This window comes from Protopterus annectens, chromosome 5.part0 (assembly GCF_019279795.1).
Source record: "Protopterus annectens isolate FY-2018-M chromosome 5.part0, PAN1.0, whole genome shotgun sequence".
Classification (NCBI taxonomy): domain Eukaryota; kingdom Metazoa; phylum Chordata; order Ceratodontiformes; family Protopteridae; genus Protopterus; species Protopterus annectens.
Window position 1 is genome coordinate 1,370,168,192 of NC_056735.1, and position 22,702 is coordinate 1,370,190,893.

The 22,702-nt window shown below is 39.0% G+C and overlaps 1 protein-coding gene across 1 annotated transcript in view; it reads left to right on the top strand.

Moving 5' to 3' along the window:
• The window catches only part of CCDC83 (coiled-coil domain containing 83), a 1,061,671-nt gene that overhangs the window by 801,954 nt on the left and 237,015 nt on the right, over window positions 1-22,702 (top strand). Inside the window, exon 9 of the mRNA XM_044071188.1 lies at window positions 11,305-11,423. Coding sequence (XP_043927123.1) covers window positions 11,305-11,423 — 119 coding nt within the window. The remainder of the gene's footprint in view (window positions 1-11,304; window positions 11,424-22,702) is intronic.

The window sequence follows — 22,702 nt, forward strand, 5'->3', positions numbered from 1 at the left end:
AGTTCCAGATGGTCACGCTTCAGTCTATTCTTCCCATTTTAGGGAAAGACAATTGGATGTGCTTGATAAATCTCAAGGATGCTTATTACCACATAAAAATGGACAGAGCATCCAGAGAACATCTGCATTTCTGGCTGGGAGCCAGTCATTATCAATTTTGAGCCCTGCCCTTTGGTCTCACTTCAGCCCCCAGAGTGTTCACCAAATGCATGGCAGTGGTAACGTCTCACCTGAGGTATCTTGGATTCCAGGTGTTTCCGTGTTTAGATGATTGGCTCCTTTCCGCCACCACCAGGCATCAACTAGTTCAATCAAGAGACCACACTCTGACTCTCTGCAATCAGTTGGGCATTACCATCAACTTCGAAAATTCTGCTTTATCACCATCGCAGCATATAAACGTTATAGGAGCAGAGTTAGACACTTCAACCATCACTTTACGGCTACCATTAGAAAGAATCACTCTGCTGCGTCAACAAATCAGCTCTCTAGTATCAAAGACGAAAGCACCAGCATCGGAAGTATTAAAAATTTTGTGTCTGATGGCTGCTGCAATCATAGTCATTCCTCTAGCGAGAATGATTATGAGAATACTTCAATGGTTACTTTTCATTCAATGGTCTTGCCAGGAGCTTCCAATGAGTCACACAATATTGATCACAAACTCATGCAGGAAGGACCTTCAGTGATGGTTGACGTCTCCTCATGTAACCGTAGGTCAACCATTTGTATTTCCACCTTCAATAGCCACTGTGACCATGGACGCCTCCCTGATAGGGTGGGGGGCATTATCAGGAGAGGACTGTCCAAGGCACATGGACGGAACAGGAGTTACATTTGCATATCAACATCCTGGAGATGAGAGCAGTACTTTTGGCGTTGCAGTACTCTCTTCCTCACGGGACCATTGCAGTTTAGACAGACAACATGTCAGTGGTCTGGTATTTGAACAAACAAGGCGGGACCAGATCTTACCCCTTATGCCGAGAAGCCCTCAGAGTTTGGCAGTGGGCTGTATCCTCCCAGTGTTTTCTGTTGGCAATGCACATCCCGGGAAGATCCAACATGACAGCAGACAAACTGAGCAGGGCAGTTTTATTGCCTCATGAGTGGTCCCTCAAACAAGAGATAGTGGACAAGATTTTCCACAAATGGGGCCAGCCTTGCTGCGATCTTTTTGCCAGTCACCTAAACACCAAATGCAGAAGCTATTTTGCCCTGATCCCCCCTCTGGGGGAGTCCCCAAGGGATTCACTTGTACACGATTGGCCCCCGGGTCTTCTCTACCAATCCGTCTGATTTCAAAGGTTCTACAGAAAGCTTCTTTGCTAAGGAGGATTATGATTCTAATAGCCCCTCATTGGCCTCAGCAGATTTGGTTCCCATTCCTACTTCTGCACCTAGTAGAGGAACCATGAATTCTGGACCCGGTTCCAGACCTGCTGACACATCCGTCGGGGAACCTCCATCCTTCTGTACAGTCTCTGCAGCTCACAGCTTGGCTGCTGCTGTTCCCCTCATAGCCAGGCTTAATAATATTTCTCAAGAGTTGAGACACATCTTGTTGTCTTCCCAAAAGCCTTCCACCAGAAGATTATACCTCAGCAAATGGAAAGGATTTTCTTTATGGGCCTCCAAACAGAACATTGACCCTTATAAAGCACCCATGTCCTCCATCTTAGAATTCCTTGCCATGATTTTCAACAAAGGTTCAGCAGCAGCTACAGTATGAGATCAAATGGCTGCCATTGCTAACTTTCACCTAGGAATAGACGGATTTAACATTATGATCCATAAGCTGTCTAGAGCCTTTCTCAAAGGGACCTTCCACATCAGACCCTCAGTGAAAGTTCCTTATGCACTGTGGAATCTGAACTTACTGTTGTCCCGGATTATTCTTCCTCCCTTTGAACCAGCATCATCCTGTGAAATGAAGTTTTTATCATGGAAAACTCTGTTTCTAGTGGCCATTACATCTGCCCATAGAGTGTCAGAGCTTCAAGCCTTATCTATCAGACCACCTTATTTGATTTTTCACCCTGATAGAGTATCACTTAGAACAAATTCTTCCTTTTTGCCTAAAGTTTGTTCCAAAACTAATATTAATCAAGTCATTGAGTTACCAGTCTTCTTTCCCAACCATTCTAACAAAATGGAGTATATGCTACACAAACTTAATGTTTACAGACAGCTCAGATTTTATCTGCACAGAACTAAAGATGTTGGGAAATCAGACCAACTCTTTTTATCCTTTTCAGAAACTAGAAAAGGTAGGCCAGTGGCTAAAACAACTCTATCTAAATGGTTATCAGATTGTATTGCCTTTGTTCATTCAGCTGCCTATATGTCTTTGTCTCAAAAGATTAAAGCTCATTCTACCAGAGCAGTATCTACATCTGCTGCTTTTCAAGCCAAAGTGCCTTCAAATAATATTTGTGCGGCAACCACTTGGTCTAAACCTCATACCTTCATCACTCTTTACAAAGTGGATAAGGCCTCCAGGGACAGGGCCTCTTTCGGGTCCACGGTCCTGAGAAATGTACTTCCGTGAGCCACCCGAGATTTGAGGTGCTAGGGACGCTACCCATCAGTGATGAATGAATGTCGAGATTGAACAACTTCACATAAAGAAGTTATGTACTCACCATAACGTTCCATGTGAGTTGTTCTATCTCGCCTTCATTCTCATGTCCCTCCCTTCATCCCCCACCTGACTGACAGTTGATCTGGAATCTAGCTTCATCCTGGTTATGCATTCCTTTTTATTTTTTGTTGAATAATTATTATCTGACAAAAGTAGTACACGCAGCAAACAAGATCTGAGTTATTCCAGGCAGTGCATCATGGGATAAGGGGCTAGGTCTTGAGCTTTTAGTAAACCTCGAACTTGCTAACGGCCGTGTCAGAGCCGAGTGATCGGCTCCGAACCCATCAGTGATGAATGAAGGCAAGATAGAACAACTCACATGGAACGTTATGGTGAGTACATAACTTCTTTTTTCTTCTCAGTGACATAGGGCTAGGTTAGCAAAACATGGGACAAAGGCAGCCCCCATAGTTATTGTGCAGACCTGTCCAAACAGATCTCCCTCAAACATAAAAAAGTTGTTTTTTAGAGTTAGTTCCATCAGGGTACAAAGAACATTAATATCACAATTGTTAAAAGTTTCAGATTTCATTATACTCTCACCAAACCTCAAGTTTGGTTTCATGAGGAATACATGTAACATCCTTTGCATCAGTTTGTTAAAACAAGCATTTAACTGAAATTTTCTTGATCTCTAATTATTTCCAAGAAGTCTCATGAGTCCTTCAGGGCTTGCGGAAACAGCAGATATACGTTTTTAAGTTTAAGGTCAATAAAGTTAGCTATAGGTTCTGGTTTTCAAGCCTCCTACAGAAATAATTGGACAAAATGGGGTTCTTGAATATTTTTATAAACCATTGATATTCTTGGATTTTTTTTTAATTAAAAAGTCATTTCCATCTATTTACCTTTCTGTAAATATTTCAGGTAACATCAAGTCAGTTCACTGATATATGTAGCAATGATTTTGTTGATAGATATTGTTTGGTAAAGCTCATCCTGACATAAATAAACATCTTCCCTGAATAGTCGAGAGTATTGATAATCACCATCTCACCTCCTTTATTATGTTTCATAAACCTGTAGTCTTTATTGTAGCTTAACTCATGTAACACCCTCCTTTCTTCATTATTTAAATTTTAGTAAAGTCTGTTGCCTTCTTTTGCTGTAAATAGTATTGGAATGTCTAACTCACACATTTTCAAATAAAGCAAAATGTTAGGATGGAGATGTGAGATAAATGTTAACCACATTGTAATCATGTTGGGTTTCACTTGTTGCCCCTCTTTCCCAACAAAGTAGATCTCAAAATTAAGCTTACAGGTAAAAACATTTAATTCAATAATCAAATCACCAAAGTCTATCAGTTTTGACTGTACAAACTCAAAACTCCTCTGCAATAACCTAGCAATAATTTCAGTAATCACCAGGTTGCTGCAGTTATAAATATGTAATCAGTAAGTTTAATAACTGTACCTTTTGAATTCAGTTCATGTCCGTGTTTGTAACAAAAGTTTTTCCTGGAGCAAAAACAAACCAAAAAACATCTGCTGCTCTTAATGTTTCTCATTTGCATTTGCTTTTGTGTGTGCATCTTTATAGCATCCCTGTTATATGCCATACTTCAAATGTGATATTCCCTTCTGCATGTTAATTCATAGGTCAGGATTTCTTGTTAACTTAATTCCCTTTGCAGTTGTGTGACAGTAGTATTAATTTACTTATTTTTTACTGTTGTTGCTGCAGATTGTCCTAACTGTCATTAGAGATTTCATATCTTTCTGCTTTACTCTTAGTGCTTTCCCTTTGTCCATATTAACTGACATTTTTACATGCTTTAGCACTTTCTGGTTGACTCATATGGTGCACCTCTGTTTGCTGGTGTTTGACTCGTATGGTGCACCTCTTATTTGCTTGAGGTTGACTCATATGGTGCACCTCTGTTTGCTTTCTTTGTAGCCATGTAGCCATGTCTTCTCCATTTATTGGCTTTTTACAGTGGTTTCTTGGTCATACTCCAGTTTCCCCTTATATTTATGACATTTAGCAGACTGCTTACAGCAGTCTCACTGTATGGCATTGTTGCTCCATAGTCTCTGAATCAGGTTTGTAAAATAATACATATGAACCCCCTGTTTTGCCACTGGAATTCAAGTTGCTGGACTTATCCTCTATCCAGAAATATTAATATTAGTGAATACTGTAATATTCCCCATGTAGTACATACCAGGAAACCAAAACAACTGTTAAGTCCAAACCCTGAAACAGTCTGAAAATACCTGGGAATAGCAAATGCTGAACTCTATTAAAGTTTTTGTTTGCAGGTGAACAACTCCTCCCACCCCCACACCTCTCAAATTATATATATGTGTGTGTATATATATATATATATATATATATATATATATATATATATATATATATATATATATATATATGTATATATTAATATGTCCACATATCTATATACGTTTACTATTGCAATCTTATAGTGCAGTGGATTGTACAGCATGTGGCTGAAAGCACAGTTTCAGGAAGGCACAATGCGAACCAGACTACTACAAATTCACAATAATGAATGTGAAGCGTAATTTGGTTGTCTGAGTTCAGTATTGTGAATGGAGAGTGCACCCTTTTCCTCACTGTAGTACGATCTTGGAGTTGGTATATATAACCTGCAGGAGTGTGGGGTGTGGGTGGGTCTGCCCCCCACATGGGGGGTGCAGGGGTGTGGGGGCACAGCCCCCCACATGGGAGGTACATGCAAAGCAGTAAAAAAACTTGTACCATTAAGAGCTCAAACTGTGAAAACCAGAGGCAGCGAGCAGGAAAGGTTAAAAAAGTTCTTTTATGCACTTATTGCACAAAAAAAATCCAAGTAACCACAAAAAGCGCTTTTTGCCTGTTTTCTACAGGGCTTTTTCAGTGTATTAGGTGCTACTTCTCATTCAATTTAAAACCAACCAACCCTGCTCATTAAATATATATATAACTGAACTTTCAAAACCTAAAAAATATAACTTAATACTTTGTGTAAACTTATTGTGTGAAACAATATACTAGTTTTAAAAATGTCAATTAGACACCATTACAGGATGAATTTAATAAGTTATGGAACATCAATTTGAAGGAATATTTGAAAGATGCAAACAATGTTCCTATCTTATTAACAAAGAACAGGTTCACATGGCATTAAAGTTTTTGTAGTGGACAATGTAAAACAAGACTTGAGAGGAGGAGACTGGGAAACAATGAGGCATAAATGAAGGGATAAGTTTAGGTGACATTAAGAAGAAGAGAAGAAACAGGGATCAACTGAACACATTATATACTGTTATTTTAGGGGTAACTGTATTAATGGTTCTCTGAATCTGGTTAATGTTGAGTTTCTAAGGTTTAACTATCATGCAAAAGCATTAAATATGTTGTTCAATTGTAACTAAAACAAACCAGTATATTTTTTATATTTTTTTAACAAATTAAACAGGTTAGGGGTTTCTAGTATATTGTTCTGAAGAAGTGAGAAAGGGAAATGTGTTTGTGGTTCACAAAATGTGTGTTTAGTTATATTTTTAAGTTCAGTTATATATATATTTATTTTTTTATATGTAAACTACAGAAAGACTTGTAAATTTATTTTTTTTTTTAATGTAAAAAAAAAAAGAATTAGTTTTTTTAAGGTATTTTTAAATATTTTGTATCAATTAATCAATTGAAATCTGCAATGCAATCAATCACATGAGCAGGGTTGGTTTGGTGGTTTTTTTTTAATTTTTGAATGAAGTAGCAACCTAATAAAAAAAGCCAAGAACAGAAGCGAAAGCGGTGTGGTTACTTTGGATGGTTCTTGTTGTGTTGCATAAAAGAACTTTTGAGTGCCTTGGAGCTATTCTATCTGCAGTACTGTTTTGTGTCATTAAACGGAGGGTTCTGTGCCTCAAAACTTGTACCATTGCCATGAAAGTCTAACAGTGAATTACACTGAATAGCCTGGGTGACTGACATCACCTAAAGCTATTTCGAATAAAGTCCAATGAGGACATTGCAGAACTGATGGTAGACAAAGTGTAGGAGCAGAGATTATGGTTCCAATGTTATTTTTCGCTAATGTAAGCAAACAAAGAAAGTCCATTTCAGTAGTAAACCTGTGTGTGTGTGTGTGTGTGTGTGTGTGTGTGTGTGTGTGTGTGTGTGTGTGTGTGTGTGTGTGTGTTTGTGTGAAATGGATACCTCAATGTAAATAAATGTTTCCGGGACCTCAAAAGCAGCATGTGGGAAAATTGTAAAAGACCATCTTTTTTATTTTGTTCACGTAGCAAGTATTCTGGAGAACAATTAGAATAGATTTCTAAAAGTTGTTACTCAAAATATTGTAAAAACTGAACACCCCTCCCCCCAATGATTTGCACATGGTTCTTTACATGGCATCTATGTTCTTTACCATTTAGAGAATTCCTGGCAAATTTGTATTTCTTCGTGATAAAAACTTGCTATTTTTTTCTAAGCTTTTTTACAGCAGTATAATAGATGGATGTCTTCTTAACTTCACCTGTAATCAGTAGACTTTTTTTTAACTGTACCAGTTTCTCACTGGCTGAAGGACAGTGGTATTCTTATGATGGAACTCCATGCATGCCAGCAATGTGACTATGCCTGTACTCATGCAGGATTATGTATGCAAGCCTTAATAGTCAGGTATCTGTGATTGTCATTCTAATGTTGGAGTTAGTTTATTTAAATAACAGGAGGTGTGGTGGGTGAAAAGGGGCTGGGGTGTCGTTTTTCTGGAGTGTGCATGTCATCCCTGTGCTCAGATGTGTGTGCATGGTATGGTAGAACAATTATTCCTGGGCTAGCCATCTGACTGTGTATACACTGGCTCTAGATTATTGTCACTGTTGAAGTGACACCCCAACCCCATGTGCGAAAATGGAAAAAGAGGTTGTGGATGAATGGATGGTAGATGAAAGGGGAGCGAGTTTAACTCTCTCTTCAGTACTTGATGATAGCACTTCTGAATGTCTTTCACTGATGTATTAAATTTTAATCATATGATTTTCCAATGACATTTTCATTTTTCTTGCCACTTCAACATTCTGTTGGCTCTTTGTAATTTCTGTGAGAAATCCATACAGTTTTTGTTTCATTCTGGCATTATTAAATGCTACCATGTTTACTGCTTATAAAATGTTTAAAGCTTTTCTGATGCTCATCTGTTAATTTAAAATTTTCTGCTTTGGGTTACTATACGATGCTTATATCCACTGTAACAAAAATAGATAATCAGTATGAGATTCTGAGGCATACACTTTGCATGAAGTATTAATATAAAATAAATGTTTAAATTAGTTAAATGCAAAATTGTCAACATGTGATTCTGTTTGTGACAATTAAAATAAATTCTTACACTCAACATACAGATTAAAACATTTTGGTGAAGCGCCCAGCTAACATGGCAGCTGCCTACCATGACTCCCTAACTCTTTGAAATGTACTCTAATGAAATCTTAAGGCAAAGACATCAACTCTGTATTTAGTTATCAAAAGGTGCTGTTGTTGACCCCTACAAAATGAATTAAAAAATAACAGTGTTACTGAACAGTAATTACATTTCAACTTGCTGCAAGGTGGTGGCCTCCTTGGTGCAACATTTCTGAAATTACTGACTAGTAAAGCTCAAATGAATATTATCTATGCTTACAATGCCCTAACACTAATACTAGATGATTAAAATATCAGAGAATGGCAGATTTTACTGATACAGCTAATGGTAAGCCAGGGATACATGTCTGCCCATCAAAAACCAGACCGACTGAAAAGCAACTCAGTCAAAAGCAAAGAAATCAACTTGTTTTTAATATGTCATTTTTCTGAAGGGGCCTTGATTGTAAGAGTAATTGATTGCAAGACAGATAAGGTTTGAATTCCACCATTGACAATAAAAATAATGATAGATATGAGAAGGACAAGGACTGTGGCCCCTGGATCCACTCCACTGCCCTCATATATGTTTGATGACCTCTAGAGATATGGTCTCTCAAGTTACCCAACTGGCACCTCACAGCTAATATAGAAATGATGCACACAAATCTGATTTACTAAATAATTCACTACCCAATTCAGTAAATATAACCTAGCCTCAAGAGCATAGAGGGAATATGTAGTGCTGGGCTCGGGATCCCACATATACACCCAAATTAGGACTACAACTGACCATTTACCAAGTTGCATCTTTGGCCTAGCACTCTAAACCCCTTTCCCACCACTCTTTCTGTGAACATTATTATCTTTAGTGCCCGTTATCCATGATAGTGCATTTCAAGTAAATTATTATTCTTACGTGTATGCACGTGCGCATACACACACACACACACACACACACACACACACACACACACGCAATTCTCAGTAAAGGAAGGTAGAATTCTCCAATTTTCACAAAGATTGTAAAGTGGCTCTGCCACCACCCTGTATATTGAAATAGATACCCAAGACACCATGCCACACTTGATTAGCAATGAAATACAGGTATAAAAATACACCACTGCTAATGTGCTGGCAGCCTGCATTGGAGGCAGGTATAGGAGCTTGACAACCTTCACTGCTAAATAATATCCTCTCCTGTCCTTATAAAACAAATAATGCATACATGTCAGCCATCAGATCCTGAATAAATAAAATGTTATTTAGAAGAAAAAGAAGTTAGTGCTGATACAAATTAAGTATGCAGAGACAAATGTATTTTCAGATAAAACAGAAAAATAATTAATAGTTCCAATAGAGTATTTAAAAAGAAACCTCTAGCTGTGCAACTAACCTATCTGTCTCTGACTGAAAGAATACTGAAGCCTAACTTTTGAGTTACTAGACTACTGGAATACTAATACAGGCAGATTCATTAACAGTAGACTTAACAGATGTTGCACACCAAAGTCTTTTGCGGTATTAACTTTACCTTACTTCCAGCCCATTATAAATATTTTAGTTTATTATCATTTTCCCCTGGAACCTGTTGTTGAAACCTACAACTGGCTCTTTTACAGCCTTAACTTAGAGTTCAGAAGCTTCCTGACTGCATCATGTACAACCTTCCAGCAATTATTCATTCTTTCTTCCAATAGAAACAGCTCTTACATTCATGCAGAATAAAGTCTCACCTGTAATCGTTGCCATTTTTTTTTTTTTGTAATAACAGGTTAAAGTGAATTGCTGTTCTGTAGGCCAAATGGATTGTTTGTGTTTTATTAATCGAATTGTATGATGTGATTTTTTTTTTTTTTTTTGACTGTAGAAGTTTCTCTTCATTGTGATACCAGTTTAAAAGTTGTATATACCTTTTAATATTTTTTCTCCAAAGCATAAAACGTCCTTTTGTCCTGTTATCTGTCCTGGGCAAAAGTATAATTTTAGATTATTTTAGAAATTACTACAGCCTCTAGCTAGTTAGAGGATGTGTGTGTGTGTGTGTGTGTGTGTGTGTGTGTGTGTGTGTGTGTGTGTGTGTGTGTGTGTGTGAATGCTGGAATCATCCTCACAATTTGGTCTTGGCAACAGTGCCTTATGGAGAAAATTAAAGAAATTCTAAAGGTTAAAACTAGCTTTATTTCCTTTATGACCACTTTTTCTTCCTTTATAGCAAGGATGATCTGCATGCAAATGTATTGCTGTTGAAGCAGTATAGCCCAGAAGAAATAATTGCTACAGGTAAATAATATATATCAATTATCACAGGGGCATCCTTCTCCACAGCAAGGTTAGGTGGCAGCAGCAAGTGCACACAATTCTAATCATACATAGCACTAGATGTCAGTCTTCCCATTGATGAAGTACTGAATAACTCAGAACTTCTATGCTATTTAGCCTTTTATACATGAGCTGTTTGCCATCTAGTATGTGCAAGGCAGCAAGAATTCATACTGAAGTTTGACCTGCATGGGAAATAACCCAAAACACACAGAAAAAAACTCCATAGGGTGAAATGACAAACTTCAAGAAGAAAAATACACCCCGTAGGCAAACATAGGTTGGCCCAGAAAATGCTTTAATTCATATACAGTGTAGAGCCTTCATCCCTAAACAGGAACTTCATCAGAAATAAAAACTCCCTAAATGTAAAAATACAAGTGTTTTATTTAAACATGTACTGTTTCCATCTCATCGGTTTTGATTTTTTGCTGTGGAGAAGGTTAAAAAAAATCCGAGGGGGGGGGGGGCTGTGAAATGAATTGTTAGAAAAGAGGGAGTTGTACTGGCAAATTGTTTTAAATACTTATAAATTCCCCAGACTGAATTAAATGGTTTCCTTGGCTTGTATTTTAAAACTATGTTTGGTTACTTTTTAGTATGTATAATTGTTTTATACTTTTTATGTAATTTAATATGTACTTACTGTTTGGTTAAATATGAGGATTTTTACTAACTGCTTAAAGTGAATTGCTGTTCTGTAGGACAAATGCATTGTATATATTTTATTGGCTTAATTGTATCATGTGATTTTTTGGTGTGTCTTTTTAAATTTGTTAAATGGCTACATAAGAAAGAGTAAGAGAAGTGGAATGAATATGTGGTTACTTATTAAAGAACAAAATGACAATGATTACAATGTTGCATATCACTATATACATATATATAATACAATCATCTAAAGTTTTAAAATATTATTTATAGTAAAGAGATGGTATAAGCAATGCAATTCATAATATATGTCTCAAATACAGGAACATATTCCTTACGCAAGTGGCTGGCATAGATGTCCCAGAAATTAATGTATTGGGTGTCCCAGCAACTAATTTATTGGAAGAAAACATTAAAAAATTACCGCTGGATACACCAACAGGTATTTTACATTTATATGAATTTATTTATTTATTTATTTTTTTTTATTAACCCATGCTAATTTGGCTTTCTACCCTTCTAGTGCCTTACTTGAGCAATCCTTTCTTTCTGTCGTGAGTAATGACTTCTTATCCCAGACAGGTAATGACTGGCAATGACTGGCAAGAGATGGGTGCTGCCTGGTCATCATGTATAGCTGATTTGGATTTCCCTTTAATATAACCTAATTTTTCTAACTGATTTAGCACAAAGAGCATTCAGTATACACAGCACCAGCCAAATATTAGACTTTGACATCATTCATTTTTGCTTCTTAAGTGTGACATCACCATGCAACACTCAAGAAATTATACTTTAAATTTAATTGTGACTCATTATAAAAAACAAATACCAAAATTGGCTGTTAGGCCTTTAAGATTTTTTTTACAGGGGTCTTACACCCTGACTCCTCCGATGTTAGGGGCTACACCCCCACACTCCTGTTACTTGCATATGGTCACTCCTAGATAGCTGTACCTCAGAGAAGGATGAGTAATATGAGAAACTGCAGTTTCAGAGTTTTTATATATTCTCTTAATCACTCTTAGTGTTTCACAGTTTCATATTTAATGTCCTCAGGCTTTCAGTGGGCACCCAAGATACAGGATACACTTTTACTGGAAGCTTTGCTGGAATTACTGCATACTGAATGAGCGTGTGACACATTCTGTAATGTATTACATTCTTCATGCCATAACTACTATGTTATTACTGTATATGTGCAATATCCACATGCTCTAAAAAGAAAATCTATAATAAATTAAGAATTACATATGTTGATTAAGAAATATACTAAAACTTTAGTATTGCTGACCAGTGTGCCATGTGTCTATTCAGTAACTCAAATGGATGTGGAATAGGAAATTTTCACCGGGCCTGGCACCCAGGTCTGTCATGGACAGAGGTAGCTTATAAATGCCTGGCCCTCAATGTCCTGTTTGGATACAGGACATCATTATTCTTTCAGGAAAACTTGACTAGACTTAGAAAGACCCCAGGTTGTTAGCCTAAGTAACAGTCTATGAATCTATGAATTTGTGAAGAATAGGTTCATAGGTTCATATGTCATTACTAGGGTAATGACACCAGGGGTCTTTTTAAGCCTAACCATACTTCCCAAATGTATCTGACAAGTTTTGATACCCTAGGGTTATTTTAAGTGATAAATGTAGATCTGGGCATGGGTGCTAAAGCATTTACTGGTTCCCTTTGCCTACTAGAGACATAGGTACCAGACTAGGGATACATTTCCATATCCCCATCTGCTGATACAAGTTTTTCTTGAATTGTGTTAGGGGAAAACTCTGCTTCACAAGAAGCCTGTTTCAGAGAAGATGTAGTCTATGAGACACATACCTGTCCCTCCAAGATGCCCTATTTATGTTATGTCCCTAGATTGTGTAATTCTGATGCAGTATGCTTTTGTGGATGTGCAACATATCCATTAAAATGCGATTAGAGGATGCTTTGTTGGCCAGGAATAGATCGCCTCTCAGCAGTCTGTAGGAGACTTGAGAACAGGGATAGGGCTTTGAGGTGCTCTGCATAGGATATGTTGTTTTTCACCCTGTATTCTTTTTGTGTGGACCCTCTCTGGATGCTCTAGTTGCATATCCCTGGTCAGGTACTTACCAAAGGAGGTACTGTACTCAATGACTGGTCTGATGCAGGCCAAGTACAGTGGAACAATGACATCATTGGAACTAGATGACATACCGTTGCTTATAAAGTTGCACAACATAGAATGATTTCCTTACTTCCATAGGTACATGATTGTCAAAGGCCAGATTACTGTCTACACATGCTCACAAATCCCTGACCACTGCATCTACTCTTGGGGGGTATTATCAGTGTGGTAGTTTCCATTGATAGATGTCCTCCCAAAGGATCCTATTATGCAGTTCTGGGCAATGAGTTTTAGACCATGGTTCTGGCACTAGTTATTAGTCTGTGTCAAGGCTTCTTGCAAGGTATTTGTGTCTTTGGAGGATTCTGTTACTACGCCTAACTTGCAGTCATTTGCAGACTTGGTCATCCAGAGGCCCTTGATGTTGGACTTGACTTCAGAAGAGTAAGAGGCCACAGCACCAAGCCTTGAGGGAATGGCCCCTTTGTGGAGATAGACTCCCCTGTTCTAATATCTTGGATCATATCTGACTATCCAGTGGGAGACACAGGGATTTATACTTAATTTTGCAATTGTAATCCTCCTTGATGGGGGGGCATTGTTTTGAATGTTTTGGCCAGGTCATGGTAGGCAGTATGCACAACTTTCCTGTTGTCCATTGGTTTAGTGACCTTCTCGAAGAAGTCCACCAGACTAAGTAGGTATAACTTGCTGTTAATGATAAAATGGATTGGACACAGTGCCTGAATATTTTCTATCATTGTTTATCATTTCCATAATAAGTCTTTCCATGTTTTTGCATATGAGATGTATCAGACTTATGGATCTGTAGTTACCTGAGTCTGTAGATGCCCTGCCCTTGTGCACAGAAATAACTGTTATAGTCCTCCATTTGCTTGGCACAAAGCCTGTCTGGGGCAATGTTTCATGCTATTTAGGAAGCATCCTGGAATATTATTAGGGGCCCATTGATGCAGTGTTCTTGGCATTAGAGAATGCATTGAGGACCTGTTCCCTAGTGATAGTTGGGGGAGTTATGGTTGACGGTGTAGATCAGCATGTATGTATACCTTTAAGAAGCTTTCTAGGTGTTTGAACAAGTGTATAAATACTGAGCATGTGCGAGTCTGACTGCCAATTTGTAGTTAGCTGTTGAGATGTAAGCATGTATGTCTGTGTAGTCTGTCACTTAATCGGTTTGTTTATATTTTGTACTGCTAATATCCATCCTGATGTGTTACTTTGTGATAAAGCATATAAACGAACTACCCCGTCTGTTCATTTTTAATGAGAAACAAGTGACATGGTGTCAGAATGAGATACAGAAATCCAGATTCAGGATCGAGAATGCTCTTAGTTAATGGTGTTGGAATATAGAGGAATGGTTCATCCCCACTGCACGTTTAAATTGCAAAAACAGATCAGAAACATATTTCAGGTATCAAACTTTACTTAAATGATTTCTTATTCCCAAAATACAAAATGTAGCACTCAGAATGCTCTAAATGAATTTCTAAGTAAACAAAATGTCTGAAACTGCGACATATTGAAAAAAATATTCAAATAACTATGGAAAATGTTTTAAATAAAGTCCGAATCCCATTAAAATGTATAAAATGAGGAACATGACCGCATTTTTTTTCAAAGTAGCTCATAGCACATATGTTTTCCCATTAACTAAAGCTATCCAAGATATTTGAAGTTTAACTAAATCTATCCAAGATATCTGAAGTATACAAAGATTGCATGTTTGTGCAGTATTACAGTACAGTTATTTCACAAAATACAACCATGTCAAAGCATATTTATTTTGAAGAGTTTATTGTGCATTTGAATGTTCTTACAAGTACTGGCTGCGTGTGCATGTTCATGCTTAATTACAAGGGCCATATTTTTTCAGTGTGTTTGGGCATACTTTGTTGGCATGGCAGATGGATTTTGAAAATCAACTCCACGTATATTTGATAATAATGTTGCAGAGAACTGGAGAGTGTTTGAGCAGGAGTATATTTTCATACAAGCTGCATTTTCTGATAAAGAAGACCGTACAAAGGCATTTATTCTGTTTATGCGTTGAAAAAATCCAGTACGGAGTTTGAAACACAGTCAGTCTTTATTAAAATAAAATTAAATAGGTGAGCGCTTTCATGGGTGAAATCCCCACTTCATCAGACCTTAATACAGCAGTTTTTCCTGAGTGTATCATATATAAAAAGCGCGACTGCTAACCTGATAAAAGTGTTTGTTTTCCCTGCTACTACCTGGGCGACTGTCCGATCTAGCTGAACTGCAAGTATTTCTGCTTCTTGAACTGTTTTAAACTGTTTAAAGTTGTTTTTGCACCTGCACTTTTAAAGTTTGTCCTGTTTGTTGCTTTTACCTGTTGAGGCTACACACTCAAGTGCGCTAGCCTGTGTTACATATTTATTGCATTTTCCTACTGTTTGTTGCAAAAAAAAAAATTATCCTTGTTTCCCGTCTTTCCTGACCTAGAGTAGTCCAAATACAGGCTTTGCTGTATTCTGGACTTTTGGAAAGTTCCTGTGTTGCCCATTTCCTTTCTTAGATAAAGGGAGGCTTCTTTGTTCACCAGTGGCAGTGGGGAGCTTGGAGCAGCCTATCTATCCCTGGAGGAGTGTTCCCAGCACAAGAATCTGGTAGTCTGTTGGCCGTTTTGGGCCAATTTCTAGCTCTTTCAAGTCCCCCTGTATAACACCCGCTTTAGCGCGGCTTTGCGCGATTTTGCGCATAGCGCAGCATTGGGCAGCGCCGCTTAATTGGGTTTAAACCATTCTCGGCTCCACAAAGTCTGCTCTTCACTTTTTCCCTTAGAACTGATCTAGTTCTCATAATAAACACCCTATTCCCACTCTAAAGCCTGGCACTTGCTCACTAAAGCAATTATATAAGTCAGCACTAAAAAATTAAAAGCACTACACCCTCACAAACTCCCCTTGAGTACTTTGTTCCCCACTGGCACTTTTTTTCAATTATAAAGGAATTCCCAGTACTATTCTAGCATGTCCAAAGGTCAGTTGTCAATCTCCTCTCCGGTCCAGCTGGTGAATCTGGGAATCTTGAGGCAATGTTACAACTGCCTCATGTACACAGACAACCCTCTCCTCCTCCCAACAAATTCCAACACATGTGAGAGATGCAACCATATAGCCAAACTGGAGGCTAAGCTCTCTCAACTCAGTACTGGCGTAACCAGTCAGGAGGAGAAGGAAACCACACTCACTACAATTCCAGTCTCACATAGACCTACCACGACAGCAAACCAAACACATAAACACACAAGAACATACTCGGAGGCTCTAAATAAAAATCTGCCTAAGCAGCAGAGACCTCCAAAGCAGACACCCAAGCAACCGCTACCCCAAAACAAAACACATGCAACACATAGCTCACAAAGCCAGTGTGCCGAACAGTCACAGCCCTTAAGACTAAACAACGCACCTGATACACTTGTTATAGGTGACTCTATCGTCAGGCACACTGACGTCCCGCTCACCAGGCTGAACAAGGAGAAGGTCACGGTGAGCTGCCTGTCGGGCGCTAGGATCCGCCACATAACACAAGCACTCAGGTCACTCCAAGGCAAGTACAAATATGACTCAGTCATTGTCCATGCTGGTGTGAATGACCTGAGATGTACCTCCCTGGACTACATGTAAAGAGACATAGAGGAGCTGTCTGAGCATGTAGCCCAGGCCGGTATGACCCTGACCTTGAGTAGCATCTTACCCTCACCAAGAATGATGCCACAATATGAAGACAAGATGATCAATTTCAATAATTGGCTTAAGTATTGGTGTCATTCAAAGGGGATCCAATGCCTGTCTGCTTGGGATGACATGCTCGACAAGCCACAATGCTTCGCTAGGGACGGCTTGCACTTGTCACCCCTGGGTTTTCAGATATTGGCAAAGGCTCTTGCCACCCCCATAGTGTCTTTTTTAGGCAAGGCTCAAAAGACAAACCCACCTCCATAGGTATCACAAGAGATAAAAAACTAAGAGTAATGCTACTCAACGCCACAAGTCTAAACCTCAAGATGCACGCACTTGAAACTCTCCTTAGCATGGAGAACATCGATATCTGTGCAGTAACAGAAACCTGGTTCAAGACTCCCGAGAGCACCCCAGCACTACCAGGTTATACCTCATACCATGTTTTTCGGCCCCAAAACTTGGACCGAACCACAAAAGGAGGGGGAGTATCAATATTCGTCAAAGATACCCACACCTCTGGGTTGGTGGCACAGCACGAAGCATCAGAGACTATCCATGTGCAACTAACAGTGGGTAAAACTGCCTTCCAGTTTATAGCCTGCTACAGACCACCCTCCCAAACCCAGTAACCCCACTCGGCCTTCCTGAGAATACTGGAAAATATGAAGGTCTCTCCAAACACCATTATATTGGGTGACTTCAACTACCCTAACATAGACTGGGAGCATTACTCTAGCTCCAACACCCTAGCCCAAAGGTTCCTAGAATTTATAAACTCAAATGCTATGGAACAACTTGTTGCCACTCCCACAAGAGGGGAAAACATACTGGACCTGATCATCACCAACATGGGGACTCTATGCTCCAGACCAGAAGTGTATCCCTCACTGGTAAGATCAGACCATAAACTAATCTCACTAGATATTCACATCCCAACCCCAGCCCCTGCCCAGAAAACTACAGTGAAACACTTCTCTAAAGCAAATTTCACACTCCTCAAAACCGAGGTGGAATCCTTCAAAGCCCCCAGGCCTGTGGAAAATACGGCCCAGACCGCAGAATCCTTTATAAACGCATTCTGTGAACACCTTCAGGAATGCATGGATCATGCAATCCCAAATAAAACCAAGACCCAATCCTCCAAAGTTAGGGGTTCTGTCTGGTGGGCCCCAGCCATAAACAAACTATACAATAGAAGGAGGAAGCTACTACATGATAGAGCAAAATCCCGAAAAGGGAAGGCATCTCTGATCAGTATTAGCAAAAAACTACGGGCACTCATAAAATCGTCTAAGGCCAGCTTTGAGAGAAAAATTGCACAGGGCACTAAGGATAATCACAAGGCTTTCTTTAGTTATGTTAGGAACCTGGGTGGGAATTCCCAGATATGCTCAGAATTAGTCCAAAATGACAAAAAATACACCGAATGCACAGACATTGCCAACATCCTAGCTGACAGGTTCAGCCCAAACTTCTCCCCCCCTTCCCCAACAAAAGGGCAAATATCTATCACAGCAGAGTGCTGCCCCCTGACATCTCAGATGCTCAGGTAAGAGCCGCCCTCTCCAAAGCAAAATGCACAGCATCAGTGGGACCAGACAGTGTCCCGGGCTGCGTCCTACATGAACTCCAAGAAGAACTAAACCCAAACATAAAACTACTGTCCAATCTCAGCCTTACTACAGGATATGTACCCAAAGAGTGGCGTACAGCAACAGTGGCCCCTCTCCACAAAGGTGGTGCCTCAACAGATCCTGGAAACTATCGCCCCATAAGCTTGACTAGCTTGGTCTGCAAAGCTATGGAAAGGATCATCATGGACCTCATAAATAAAGATATTGGGGACCTACAGACACTGGATCCTACCCAGTTCAGCTTTGTTAAGGGCAGATCCTGCCTCTTAAACCTGGTCGATTTCTTTGAAATAGTCACCAAGGCCATGGACAAGGGGAAGGTGGTCCACACAGCCTACCTGGACCTTGCAAAAGCCTTCGATACAATACCCCACTCGGGCATTATAGATAAGCTCACCAGCTTAAATATAAACCCCTATGTCACTAGATGGGTTGCAAACTGGCTCAAGGATAGAACCCACATGGTTAGAATTGCTGGAGCCATGTCAGACTCCAAACCAGTTACAAGTTTGCTCCCACAAGGCTCAGTCCTGGGACCTCTCTTGTTCGGTATATATTTCTCGGAGGTACAGGCTAACATGGAAGGACTGTGGCTGACCAAGTTCACAGATGACTGCAAACTGGGCACCATAATAGACTCTCCAGCCGACACAAGCATCCTCCAAAAGGGCCTCATAGAAACAGACAGCTGGTGCCAGAGCCATGGCCTCAAGCTAAATGCCAAAAAGTGTATAGTCATCCCCTTTGGCAAAAACAAAGTGCCCACAAATTACCACATAGGTGGTAATCCATTAAGTACGGAAGAAGTAATTAGGGACCTGGGGACCCAAGTTGATTGCAATCTCTCATTTGACAACCACGTGGCCAAAGTGGTTAGAAAAACATTTTATATAGCCTACCTAATCATGAAGGGATTCACATCTAGATCAGGGGAGGTCATCATGCCTTTTTACTCATCCCTCATCAGGCCCATAATTGAGTACAATATGTCCCTTTTGGGATGTACCTTACCAGACACCTGCAGCAACTGGAAAGACCCCAAAAGTACCTCACCAAGAGGATCAAAGGGCTCAAACAGATGCCATTTGCTGCCCGGTTAAAGAAACTCCAGCTCTACTCAGTGGCATACTGCCTGCTCAGAGGTGATCTGTGCCTGACGTATAAAGCTATGTCCAACCCGGAATTAATGGACATGCTGCACCTCAGAAAATCCAAATCCCATCGAGCTACACACTCGAGAGACTTGAACCTCAGCACTGAAATAAATAGGACATGCTGGAGGGACAGATTCATAACCCAGAGGCTCCCTTCACTCTGGAATAAAATCCCAGTCTAGGTTAGGCAGAGTCCCTCATTGACTCTCTTCAAGAGGAATATTGATGAGTGGATGGGAGACCATAAGTTTTCCCCGAGTATCACTTCTGTGTCACTGTTATACAGAGGCACAGTATACTAACCTCGAAAAAGGGCATAGCAAAATTCATTTAAAATGGGTGGCGAAAGCCAAACACACTCTGGCTAGGCTTATAAATGCCCTAGGGCAGATAGCCTAGTATGAACCTATGAACCTATAAACCTTTTAAAACTGCAAAAAGCAATGACAGTGATTAAAACACATTACATCATTCAATTGCTTAACTTCTTAAAAGGGTCATAGTGAACTACACTTCTTAAAAAGGTAACATCATCCCAAAAAGGGGAGACAAAATATATATATGTACCAACACCCAAGAAAGGGCTCGAACCCTGGACCCTCAAAATGAGAGTCTAATACTCTACCAACTGAGCTACCTCATACTACAGCAATAAGAACAAAATATTAAGATATGCATAAAAATCATCTGAATAAAACATTAATGTGCATGTGGCTATCCATGTAAAAAGGTGTGTGTGTGTGTGTGTGTGTGTGTGTGTGTGTGTGTGTGTGTGTGTGTGTGTGTGTGTGTGTGTGTGTGATGTAAATGTGTGGATCTTAAAACATTGATGTATCCACACATTTTTATTTTTATTTAAATAATGGCCTACCTTTTAAAACAGGCTTGAGTGGGAAATGTCCATTCAGACCCATTTTGCCATCCACCCTGAGTCTAATAATCCATTTTATTTCTTGAGCTTTTGTATAATCAGACAGATCTCCCTTGCGTTCACTGTCCTTGATCATTTTTATGACCATAAAACTGAACTGATGCTCAGAAGACCTGTTAGCTAGTACATTATTCACATTATGCGTAGTAATACTGTAAAGATGTTCTCTGATACGATCTTTCTATTGGTCTTTCCAACATAGAAGACTTGGCAAACTTTGCACTGAGCTAAATATACTATATTAATGCTGTTACAATCTGCATGCACATAAAATTTTAACTACTTAGCAGTCACTGGGTGGACAAAATGTCCACTATTATTAATATATAAACAGTAACTTCAAGCTTTACAAGGCTTTGTAAAAATTCACCAACACCAATCTTATTAGTTTTCTGGTCATAATTCCTACTATCACATAACATTCTGTTAATATTTTTCCTGTTCTTATATCTCAAATTTGTCTGCATACCTACTATATTACTAATCCTATTATCTATTGTGAGAATCTGCCAGTATGTACTGATAATCTCTCTAATATATTTATTATCATTGCTGTAATAGATGGAGTACTTCAAATCCTGTTTCTCCAACTTAGTGGACTGTCTATCCGAACATCCATCCCTATTACTAGAATAAAAAGGACAAAACTTTTCATCTCTATCATGTTTTACATCTTCCAAAATAGGACTGATGTATGATTGTTTATAACATCTAGATGTAACTCTATGGCTGAGCTCCTTTAATTCATCCTCAAATTTTTTATCTGTGACATTAAGCCTGGATGCTCGAATGGCTTGCCCTCTCACTACATTGGGAAACACATGGGGAGGGTGCATACTGTTAGGTGAAGCAACTTATTGCATGTACAAGGCTTCCTAAAAATTCCATTGGTAGCATTATCCATTTCATCCTTATTAATTCTAACATCCAAAAAAATCTATCCTATGTGGATCGTTTTTTATGCCAAACTTCAAAACTACATGAATATTTTGAATATACTCAGAAAACTGTTGAAAAACATCAGCATCTCCAGCCCATACAAAAAAGATGTCGTCCACAAAACGATGGTAGAATGCAATAAGCTTGGTATATAACTCATTGCTTAATATATGTTTGGTTTCCCAAGCTGCCATAAATATGTGGGGTAGCTATTGGCACAAGCAGTGCCCATAGCTACGCCATCAAGCTGAAGGTAATACCTCCCATTAAACACAAACATATTGTTAATTAATACCACAGACATGAAGGTAGTAATAATTGTTAAATCATCTTCTTGATATTCACTATGCATAACAAGATATTCACTCAGAGCCATGATGCCCTGCTCATTGGGAATTTTAGTGAATAGTAAACACACATCCATTGTAACAAACTAAATGCTATTAACCTTATTACATGTGGAGATGAACTCAGAGATCTGACAGAAACCTTCTGGTGTCATCAAGAATGTTTTTGTTTACAGAAACAATAGGACATAAATTCTTCTCCAATATAATAGAAAAAGGTTTGGTTAACCAACCCTCACCAGACACTATACTTCTTGGGGAGGGGGGGTTGCATAGGATGCTTATGGATTTTTGGAATTCCCTATATATAGGAAATCTTAGAATGTTCAACCTGACAATATCTGAATATATCATTAGTAATGAGTTGACTATTGTACAAATTTAATAAGATACTATCTACACGTGTTTTCATGTGGTGCAGTGTCAACATGTCCACGACACTGTTATGTGGTGCGATCTCCTAACATCTCATACATTTTGTCAATATAATAAACAGTGTTCATAATTACTGTTGGTCCGCCTTTGTCAACGGACTTTATAACAATGTCATTACTGTTTTGTAGACTTGTAGAAGTGTAGTTCATCACGACTCACTGTCATTGTTTTTTGCAGTTTTAAACATTTTATATAAGGTACACTTAGAAAAAAATGCTGTATTAAGGTTTGATGAAGCAGGGATTTCACCCATGAAGAGCGCTCACCTATTCGTTTTCATTTTAATAAAGACTGACTATGTTTCAAACTCCATACTGGATTTTATTCAGCATATGTACGTTTGGTTTGTATGGAGTTTGTTCATCCTACCAGGAGGTGCATTTATTCTGTTTAATTTAGCTGGTTCAGAAGACATGGAAAGAGAGCGTTCACTTGTGTAT